The sequence below is a fragment of the Eucalyptus grandis genome, chromosome 3 (genome assembly GCF_016545825.1).
Source record: "Eucalyptus grandis isolate ANBG69807.140 chromosome 3, ASM1654582v1, whole genome shotgun sequence".
NCBI lineage: Eukaryota > Viridiplantae > Streptophyta > Magnoliopsida > Myrtales > Myrtaceae > Eucalyptus > Eucalyptus grandis.
The window spans coordinates 36,414,737-36,426,664 of record NC_052614.1 but is presented as its reverse complement, the minus strand read 5'-3'; the positions used below and the strand labels follow the sequence as shown (position 1 = coordinate 36,426,664).

Here is an 11,928-nt window from a genome sequence, read left to right as displayed (position 1 = left end):
ATCTTAAATATCAGCCAATTTCGTATGAACTTTCATGAAAAAGGTGTCAGTTTTGGTGTGCCTCTCGAAGGTGGGCCATATAGCACATCTTTTTACTAAAGTTACTTTTTATAAATCCCACCAATGATGTGGACTGAGGTAGAAACATAAGTTTGCATGATGAACCTATGTTGTTATTGTTATTGTCGTCGTCGTCATCATCATCATCATTAATTATGTGATCTTAATCTGAAATTTCAAGCTTCCATTCAACAAGATTCCTCTCAAAATTATGTTATTTACAAATTTTGGTTCATGTGGATTGTGAACTTCTAAACAGATTCAAGAAATTGATCCATGTGATGAGATATATAACTCACCACTCCTTATTTCATCCACAGTTAGACAATTGCCAAGATTCATTTGAATCCATTTCACCCTTATTGTCCTTGATGAAGGGGACTTCTTAGTCTACAGGGAGTGATTATCTAAATCACTTGGCTAACTGTCATCCCCCGAACCACGAAGGCTGGTATACAGGCACAGATGTGGATTGTCGCCAGGAACTTGTAGGCACGGCTATGGATGATGACTTCAAGCAGCGGACGCCTGAAAAGTGGAGATCTCAGATGGCGGAGGGTTGCTCGCTGGGCGTCGGACTGAAGCACGATGGCGGGGAGACTGATGTTGCTGGAATCAACCGTGGAAGGTGATGCAGGACGCTCTGCTTGACGGAGATTCGATGGCGAGGCTGATGGAGCAAATCTCTATTTCCTTTCCCATTACCGCAGTCATTCATCCGGTTTGCTCCTCTTATCTTATTTTGTTTATTTCTCACTTGCTGCACTTGAAAACATTCCACAATTCTCTCCTCTTGGCTGGCCGAGAATTTGCTGGATTGATTGGTCTTCTTGATTTGCTTCCTCGTCACCCATGCCATGCGCACAATCTTATTGCCTCTTTCATAGTCAAGCATATTTTGAAGATATTTGCTAATTCGGGTGTCGACTGAAAGTATTTTTCCTGGCTTCTCAAATTCAAATGCGATGAAGCTAGCTCAGAGAATATTGATTGAATGCAGACATGCTTTATAATGTGTAAATGCCTAAAATGCAATGCAGAAAATTAATATTTCTTTGTTTAGTGGTTGACTTTGATCCCTGAATTTTTTTATGCAATAAACAATTAAACGTATAGCCAAGATTTAGGTGTCAATAATCTCTTTATTACCTATGACAATTCTTTTACTCCCTTCCTCTTTATGTCATTTCTGTGTTCTCTTACAATCATTAATTAAACTTATCGAAATTTAAGACTTAGAAAGAAATCATTATGCAGCAGGATAAATTAATAGTTAAATCCACATACTTGCAATTGCAAGTGACGGTGATGGGATAAAGAAACTGGCTCCTCACAAGGCATAAGGTGACCGATTGAAATGTGGATTTGCATGTATTTTTAATCTAACTAGAGAGTCCAATCCTTTTTCTCTTTTGCTCCTAAAGTCAAACCTGTTCCTTTCTCTCTTTAGATTTGATGAGCATCTAAGATCTGACAGAATTTGGCTATTTCGTCTTTCTTTTAGGTGTGACACACAACCTACAAAACTCTTTTCAATTTCTGCACAAGCCATATTGATGACGACACTATTTAGATAGCTTCTTGGCTACTAGCGACATGACAACATCTACCCAACTCATGTTTTAAAAACTGTTTTGAGCAAGCAAGCCAATTCAAGGAATTTCGTGCCTTAACTTAAGTAGGAAATGACAAATCTAAATTAAAGTCTCTTCGGAGAGGTAAAAGGAATTCTGCACGACGTTCCTAATGATTTTTACCATTTGTTTTCTCAGCTTTTTAAAATTTTACACCACTTTTATTAAACATGAAATTCTTAAAATGTTCTGTAATATATAAAATTAATATAGGATTCAAAATTTAGAAAATTATTTTTTTTTTTATAGAAAAGTTAAGAAGCGGCTTTTCTTTTATCATAGGAAATAAAAACCAAGTGCCCTAATGAAAAAGTTGGTAGATGCTTGTAATGGCAAGAGTTGAAGCCCTAGTTAATAAGTTAATAAGTTGGGATGCACATCATATATCCATGCATCATCCAATTAAGTCAGCAATTCGGATTTTCGAACAGTCAATGAAAATAACTCTAATAATATTATAAAGAGAAATTTCTAAAATTGTTAACTGATGAAATTTGTCAACAAGTTGGCTTTTTTTCATCGGTCATTGGCTTGTAACGACTAGCTTTTACCGTCCAATATTATGTTTTGGAAATGTTCAAACATAGAAATCGTCTGGTCTTGTCCTTTCCCTACCAACTTTTAGTTTTTGCATAAAAATGAACTCCCCAAAAGAAAAACATTGCCATGCACAGAAGCAACATCCCCAGTAAACACTGTATCAAAAATCGATATGGAAAGGAGAAGACCGGACTTTTTCTTGTTTCCACAGAGGGAGAGACATTTCTTAAACTCTAGAATCATAGAGTAATCTTTAGGAGATTATTAGAAAAGTAAGAGCAGCTCATTTTGTGATAAAAAAATTATCAAAAAAGTTCTATACCTATTGCAATTATGTCAATTCAGTCCTAAACTCACTTTTTTTTTTTTTTTTTTGGTCAATTGAGTCATAAACCTTTTATATTTGCATCAATTTAGTTCATTCAATTAAATTTAGCTGGCCAACCTTGACTTAAGACGACGATCTTGGCGACGTGAACAATTTTTAATAATATTTTAATATTTTATAAATTTTATTTTATTTTAAGGTATTTTCTTCTTCTTCTTCTTCTTTTTGTCTTTTCTTTCTCTTTATATTTTTCCTTCTCCTTTCTCTAGCCAACAAGGTCAAGCCTTGTCCACCCCTAACGAGGCTTGGCCTCACCATCATTGGGTGAGAGTGAGCTTTCTCAACCACTAGTGTGGTGAGCCCCTCCTAGATCCCAGTGGGGGCTCACCTTGCTAGTGGCTAGGTGAGGCATAGCTTGCCCAATAATAGCAAGGCTAGTGGGGGCAAGGGCGAGGTGAGGAGAGCCCTCACCGGATTGGCGAGGTCGTGCCTTGTTGGCCCTCACCTCTGGTTAGTCGCCTTAGTCTAGTGACTGGCCAAAGGAAGAAGGAACATGAAAAAAAAAAAAAGGCAAGAAAAAAAGGAAAACGAAAAATAATTAAAGAGACATGAAAAAATATTAAAATATTATGTGTTAGCATCAATCGTGTTACATCAGCACCGATTAGCCAAATTTAGCTAGATGGACTGAATTAGCATAAATACAAAAGATTATGACTTAATTGATAAAAACAAAAGGTCCAAGACAAAACTAACATAACTGCAATAGATTTTGGACCAATAAAGTTTGGAGAAATTAGGTATATCGTCATTTTGTGCAACATCTTCTATCTTGTCATAGTTTTCTTTTAGTCTCTAATCTTTTCCTTTGTTTGCCCTCTCACATCTTAGATGCAAAGTGCCATTTCTCAAAATTTATTTATCATAATGACGACGCACGTGGATGTTATATGAATATCGCTGGATGTTATATGGTACGCTAGCTATTACACTGCAATTATGAAGGAATTCGTGTATTCTACCAGACTTAATTAACCGGGAGTAAGCGAGCAGCACGAGGCCGAAAGGGAACTTCTAGTTCTAATCAATTATTTTATTTCATATTTTTACTTGTGGCAATATTTTGGGATAGAATTGGCAGCGCCTGTAATATTTGATGGCAAAGATACGAGAAGAATTGAATAGTAGGACGTAGAATTGGACAAATCCCAAACTTCCGGGACAAGGTGTAGTTAGTGGTGATCTCTCCAAACGCCGAGTCAATCCTCCCTCAAAAGAGAATGTGAGAAACTTCAAGGCTGCGTGCTTTGTCAATGAGCGAACGCGTTCCTTTGCTATAAAAAGAACACACGCGATCCATTTCCACGATACACCAAATTTACACAGAGAGAGAGAGAGAGAGAGAGAGAGAGAGAGAGAGAGCCATGGGTTCAGAGTGGAATCCTTTGGAGATAATGAGGATGTTGTTAGTGGTCGGATAGTTATTACGGATATCATCGTCATTATCATCTCCTCAAACTGTATCTCCCAACTGCCAAGAAACTTGCGGAGACGTCGCCGTGCCTTACCCGAGACGGTTGCTACTTGAACGAGTACTTCTCCATCCACTGCAACGTCACCGCCGCCTCCACCCCCAAGCCCTACTTATGGAATAGCACAGCCAACATTGAAGTCCTCGACATATCGCTTGACGGCGAGCTCCGCATGTACACCTCCATCAGCACAGACTGCTACAATGAGGCCGGTGTACAGCAACAGTCGCGCACAGCCTACGCCATCCTCCTTGCATTCGCTTTCTCCAACACCAAGAACAAGTTCACGGCCATCGGGTGCAACACAGTCGCCGTGATCGCGGGATCCAATGGGCAGGGATTCTCAAGCGGCTGCCTCTCGGTGTGTGCTGGGATCGACGACGTGACTGACGAGGAGTGCGATGGGATCGGGTGTTGCCAGACCCCGATACCCGAGATGCTCCTCAACTACAACGCCAGCGTGAGCAGCTTGAACAACCACAGCAATGTGTGGAGCTTCAATCCTTGCAGTTATGCATTCATAGTCGAAGACAAGTCCTTCAATTTCAGTAGGGAGGATCTCAATGGCATGAGGAACAGGACGATGGTCCCCTCGGTGCTCGACTGGGCCGTGTGGAATCAGACTTGCAACGAGGCAGCGAAGGACCCGGCAAGGTTCGCTTGTAAGGCGCACAGCGAGTGCTTTGATTTTGCCGACATCGGTTACCGATGTAATTGCTCTTCTGGGTATGAGGGGAATCCATACCTTGGTTGTGAAGGTTGGTATATATTCTGAGTCACTGATGATGATATTTTGATGCTATTGTTCTTTCCTTTTCTCTTGGAGTTTCCATTTAATGTGCCTTTAATTTTTGCAGATATTAATGAGCTGATCCAAAGAAGAACCCGTGTGACGGAATTTGCCATAACACCAAGGGAAGTTATACATGCTCATGCCCAAAGGGTTACCATGGTGATGGCAAGAAGGGTGGAGATGGATGCATTGCTAATCCTAAATCACCACATTTGGTGATCATTTTGGTTGGTAAGCTCATTTTGACTATTTAGCTTTTTTGGGTGATGATTTCAATTTGATGTGTTTTACAAGAAAATACTATTCATATATTTAGCCTGATTTTCCTATGTATTTTGCTTTCTTGGAGTAAGTTTACAACAAGACTATCTCTATCCTTTCGACTGAAATTTCTATGCGAAGAGATTAAGCATCAAATTGGATTACTTATTCCAAGTAGCTATCTTAAAATTTAAAGGCCGGATTTCACTCTTGACAATGTTTAGATCATCTTTGGCTATGGAAGACTCGATGATATTGGGTCAATGTGAAAACATTTTCCATAAATTGTATTCACATTATGATTGTGATCCTATGACTTTGCCATACTTAGGTGATGATCCATACTTGTTACTGAAAACTATTCTCGCCTGGACCTGCCAGTAGGTGTCATTGAATCTATCAAGATGACAATAAAAAGTACAGATGTAGAAATATTGGTGTTTCTATATCATGAAAATCTAGAACCATGGACGGCTTGGAACATGTCACTGATTTGGTGAGTCTCTTTCGCTTATAAGTTAAATTGAAAAAAAAAAGGAAAAATGTTGCACTATTCGTTATCATTGAGTCCACTTTAGGAATATTTGTTTTTAGAGTCCTAAAGTCAAGCTTGCTACTTTGTCTTTTAATATAGAAGTTGTTGCGAAATGTTATTGAAAGATGCTATTTCTTGCAATTTTCCATGTCATTGAAAGCGATATCTATTTGCTGGACTTGGTGAAACTAGCACCTCTAATTGAATTGTTTAGACTCACTCATGCAGCATTCATTTTTGAGAATAAGACCCTTTAAAACAGCTTTTGTTGAGGAAAGAGACTGTTGGTGACTCGAAAAACTGCATCGACACTCGTTGTGATCACCATTGTAGTTTTCACTTTAGGCATTAGTGTAGATCAATCAAAATTTCACCAATGGTATTCTATTGAAATTTTGTGGTGAAGATTATTGATTTCTATTAGTGAATAGATTTTCTATAAAAATAAGAAGGGTATAGAAGGTTAAAATTCCGAACATTGTTGCAGGTAGTCGATCTAGTATAAATTTGATTGACGGGATATCTATTTGCTAGATAAAAGAGTTGGTGAAAACTTTTGACACTAAAATGAATACCAACACAAGTTTTGGTACTAGTGATGTTTTTCTCCCCACTGCCAAGGGATTGGGTCTTAGATAATAGTCAAGGATAGTAGAAACCCAACTTATAATTTCTAACAAAATTATCAAAGTTAAATGGGTAACAAAAAGCTGTTGTAACTTAATGGTGATTGAGTACTGAGACACAAGATTAGTACTCATAAAAATTTAGGAGGGTGAGTGTAAGAAAACATTCTTAATGAAATTTAATGCTTTAGCATAGCAATGCTAAGATAAAAAATTTAGGAATTTCACCTATATTAACATAAGAAATGGTGCCGTTTCTAACAAAAGTTAGATGAACTTTTGTAAATGTTCATGAATGCAAGAGGAGCACAAGGTCATAAAAGTGCTTAGGCATTAGAAATTTATAATTGAATGTGTATAAATTCATATGTATGATAATTTGATTAACAAGTGAAATATGGTTCAAAGTTTTATCTACCACTAATTTTATTAATGGAATTATTTACATTAATTGAAGATTCATATCTTAACATATACTTTCTTGTATGTATGAATTTATGTAAATGTGTGTAGATAACAAATTAAGTCGGGATTGTTAAAATAGTTTGTTATCATAAAAGATGTGTCTCTTGGTTAAGATAAGACGTGACTTTGAGTCAAGAGAAGACATGACTCTTGGTTATGAAAAGAGATGAATCTTAATCCTAAAAAGAGGCAATGGATAGTTATGAAATGAAGTTAGTCTTGACATGAAGAATGGTGATGGTTGGGATAAGGTACTTATTCTCAATAGATGTGTTGAGTGATTGTCTGTGAATAGAGACAATATATTATTTATAATAACCACAAGTGTCCATAAATACTTCTTCAAAACTTTCTCTTCTTCTCTTTTTCATTTGTCCAACTTTAACATATTTAAGGTGAAATTTAAGAGAAATTGAGTAACTGATGAAGTCATTTTTCTATGACTTTATTGTATATCCTAGAGGTATATTTACTCTAAATCTGACAATAATAATAATGAGGGCGAATAATATCTTAAGGATAGTGACTGTCATCACACATCAAAATTACTACTTCTCTATTCATCAACAATCAAATCTCCTCAGCGATCCTTACTTCATAGTCCCAAATAAAATTAGTCAAAATGCAACACCAATGGACTTTGTGGCCGAGATTTAGCAAAATATATATGCTTCGCATCCAGGCCATGGCGAGGAATGGATTTGCCTAGCCCTCTTGTCCTTTTGTTCGTTCTTTATTCTCCCTAAAGATTTCCTAGTTTAAGTGCTATTGGATATGTTCTTTCCACATTTCACCGTGAAACCTTTACATAGTTAAGCATAGCTTAACACCGCACAAACCGTAGAGATTGACCCAATTATGGGCCGAGATTTCAAAAAGGCCAAAATAGAACACTAACTTTGACGGTAATCCCAAATTTGGCACACCATTAGCTTCAAATATTTACACAACCCTAGCACATCACTATTATTTTTTCACTACCTATGACATTTTCTTTTGTCCCTCCTATTTACGTCGTTTGTATCTTCTTACGATCATGAATTGTGCTAATCGATTTTTTTTTTCCTTAAAACTTGACATTATCGGGATAATGGTGACGGGATATAGAAATTTGTACTGCATGAGGCATGAGGTGCGCATGGACAACTTTACTAGTTTTAAGTCGCGGAGGGGGGGCGTAAACCCCGCCCTTCCTCATTGCGTTCCCCAAGTACATGCGCAATTGCTTCTTTTTCTGGAGTCCTCATTTCTCAAATGAAGTAAGCAGTAGAATTAAGAAGGTGATTGATTTTGTTTTATTTATTTTTTTGTTGAAAGAAGTCGATTGATTGAACTGTGGATTTGCAAGTGCGTTTTTTTTCTTTAAACTTTATCCAAAAAGTCCTAAAATGATTCTACAGTGATCAATTCCACTCTAAATCTTTTAATTGTGCTAATTTATTCCTAAACATCTTGACAATTTACTAATTTAGTCCTAAACCTTTCAACTATGTCAATTAAATCTTAAAATTCTGATGATTTGCCAATTCAGTTCTTTTGACCAATGATGTGGACAATTTTTCTTTTAAAATTTTTTTGAACTTTTCTTTTCTTCTCTTTTCCTTTTTCCCTTATCCCCTCCCTCGGTCATTGTCAAGCATTGGTGATGGTTGGCGAAGGTCATCGGCTTCGAGCGGGGGCAGCTTGGGCCTAGGCTGGCACGGGTTGCCCTCGGCGACCCAAGCATAGGTGTCCCTCACCAAAGGCTAGTGACTATGGACCTCGCCCGTGATCGATAGAGAAAAAAAGGGAAAAGGAAAAAGGAAAAATCAAATAAAGCAAAAAAAAAAATCATAGAATTAAAAAAATTTGCAAAAATTGTTAACATTAGCACTAGTCATGTAGGATGGTTAGCGATTTTTAGCCAAAATTGGTCGGAATGACTAAATTGACAAATTTTTAAAAAGTTTAGGACTAAATTGGCAAATCATCAAAATGTTTAGGACTAAATTGAAACAATTAAAATGTTTATGACTGAATTAACTACCGTTTAATAAATTTAGGACTTCTTGGATAATCTTATTTGTAATTTCATAATCTATGCCTTCAACAATTTGATTGTATCTTTGTTTCTCACCCATAAATGATGCATAATATTTTGATTTATTTTGTTGAGCTAATCCTCCTTTTTGGCTCACTCTCTTCAAATCTTAAAAGCACTTGTTAAATTAGTGGAAACTAATTTGTTGACTATGAAGAGGAAATTGGTTACATAGCTATTCCCGTTGACTTTTTGGGACACAGGGGCAGGCACGGGTACCGGAACCATAGTGTTGCTTTTGCTTTGTTGGTGGTTGAACAAATACATCAAAAGAAGGCGCAAGGCAAAACGCAAGCGAAAATTCTTCGAACGTAATGGCGGATTTCTGTTGCAAAAACGTCTATCTTCTATTGAAGACAATCATGTGGACAAAGGCAAGTTATTCGCCTAAATATAGTTAGACATGGCTACGGATCATTTCCATGAGAATCGAATAAGGGGTCAAGGTGGTCAAGGAACTGTTTACAAGGGAATGTTCATAGACGGAACAATCATTGCGGTGAAGAAATCCAATATTATTGATGCAAGACAAGTCGAACAGTTCGTCAGTGAAATTGTTATTCTCTCTAAATACAATCACGGAAATATGGTCAAGCTATTAGGATTTTGTTTGAGAGTGAAGTCCCTCTTTTGGTATATGAATTTGTCCCTAATGGAACTCTCTACCGCTATCTTCATGACCCAGACAAAGAATTTCCCGTCTCGTGGGAAATGAGATTAAGAATTGCCAGTGAAGTTGCCGGGGCTCTTTCATAGTTGCACTCTGATGCGGCCGTACCGATTTATCATCGTGATATCAAGTCATCAAATATACTTTTGGGTGAAAAATATAGAGCCAAAGTGGCAGATTTTGGAGCTTCCAAATTGATTTCCATAGACCAAACACACTTGACCACAATGGTGCGAGGAACCTTCGGATACTTGGACCCTGAGTACTACCAAACAAGTCAATTTACCCACAAGAGTGATGTCTATAGCTTTGGGGTTGTCCTTGTTGAGCTACTAACCGGAGAAAAGCCAATTTCTCAACTAAGGGCAGAAGAGGACATAAATCTAGCCTCGTACTTCATCATTTCGATGCAGAAGAATCGCTTGTTCGATGTTCTTGACAAGGAGGTATTAGACCATGGTGAGAACAAAGAAATTATTGCGGTGTCCAACTTGGCGAAAAGATGTTTAGAACTTCATGGAAGGTACAGGCCTACAATGAAGGAAGTTGCGATGGAATTGGAGTGAGCACGATCACTACGAAATCCCACAGTCACCTGACAAAATGAAGAAGAGATCAATCGCATTAGAACTGGATCTATCTGTGTTTCGAGTGTGATCCGATGTCGATGCAATTGGAAGCACAGGTAGAGATGACTTCAGTGCAGGAGGATCAGTCACTCTTATCGCCGAGATGAAGATGCATTTAGTTGTCTCAGTCCAAATTTCTATGATATGAGACATCGCAATCCCTTTATTTGCCTTTATACGCGAGTTGCAGAATAATGTTGATGAAGTGCCCAGAAACAATATACTAGATTCATGAACTCTTTAATTTACTTTTTGCATATCAAGTATCAATGATGACTATATTATCTCTTCTCGATTTCTCGTTAATTTGCTTTAGCTTTTCACTAGGGTTTACTATTATATCAAGAAAATAGCTTCTTACCAAAATACCCCAAATTAGTTGTTTTAGAAATATTCTGTCGATGCTTTATGAGCCAGGTACTTCAATCTTGAGATATTGGTATCTTTCTACGTATATGTTTCCCATTTCTTCGTATTGTATCAGTAATTACTTTCCATTGATTGATAATCCTAATATTTTGCAATAAGGCGATTTAAACAAAACAAAAAATATTTCTAATGTCGATTTCTATACAAACGCGAGGTCTGTGCACTTTTACTGGTCTATGTAAATCAATGAGCATAAGGAATATGTTTATATTGGTTTTACAAGGGAAAATGTTGATGTAATTATTTCGACAATTGTACTTCATACCACTTCAACTGATAGTACTTGTATTTCGCGGCTCCCCAAGTCAATTACATTTGTCTTGTAATATGTATTATGTTATGCTTATTAATAGGTAAGTTTATTTCTAATAAAAGAAGAACTTATTATAGCAAACACAAAATTGACATGTATATTTCTTTTACTTTTACGATGATTCTCATATACTTTTCGGGTAAGCTCAATAGATCATATACATAAGCGCGAATCAAGTTTATAAGTGATGTCCTCATCATGTTTTATCCAAAATTTATATTAGGTCGGGAACTGTATATAAGTTCAAGAGACATAGTGTACCTGTGCCTAGCATTTCGATACCCACGTTGGACTCATCATGGACATGTTGTATTGATTGTAAGTTTTTTCAAAATTGTTGAACTATTTAAGTTTCATATTAGGCCTCAACAATAGATATGTGCAAAATTATTTAAGTGCAAATATCTGCACATTGCATTACAATGGATCTATTGTTATCCATACTAAGCTAGTCATGGGCAAATTGTGTTTAGTAAGAGCTCTTAAAAAAGTTTCAAACTATAGTTTCATATTGGGTCTGTTGATGCCTAAATTATTTGTTTTTAATTAGGTTTTCTTTTATTTTGTCTTTTTTAGAAAAACAGAAAAAAAAAGAAGAAACAACGGAAAAAAAATGGAAAAGAAACAGAAGAAAAAAACAGAAAAGCAGCCTCCGCATGGGCCTTTGGCCCATTTCCACCTCAGCCCAGCTCAGCCGAGTCTTCTTCCTCCTTGCGCCACTACAGCACACACGCGGGTAGGCACGATGCCGGAGGAAGATGAACAGACGGTGACGCACGTGGAGCAAAGGAGCAGTTGGCGTCGACGGGACGTGACCGGAGGAGGAACTGATGGCGAACGGGATGGCGGTCCAACCGGCAGGCGAAGCCTCGCCGACCGGCCGCCCCCTTGCTTATAAATAGAGGAGGGCCATAGAGAAGGAAAAAACAGAGATCCTAGAGAAAGAGAGAGAGGCCAGCCGAAGCTCAAGGTCCCCTGAGAGACTTCGGGAAGCTCGAGTGCAGGGTTGGCCATGGCGTGGTGAGCTCGGAGG

The 11,928-nt window shown here is 37.6% G+C and overlaps 1 protein-coding gene across 1 annotated transcript; it reads left to right on the top strand.

The window, feature by feature from the left end:
• Positions 1–560: 560 nt before the first annotated feature.
• On the top strand, positions 561–10,090 carry LOC104446147 (wall-associated receptor kinase 5). Its single transcript, XM_039309580.1, is given in 5 exon segments — positions 561–688; positions 4,044–4,852; positions 4,952–5,046; positions 9,030–9,462; positions 9,465–10,090. Coding segments are annotated over 5 exon segments (2,091 nt in total).
• The last annotated feature ends 1,838 nt before the right edge of the window (positions 10,091–11,928 follow it).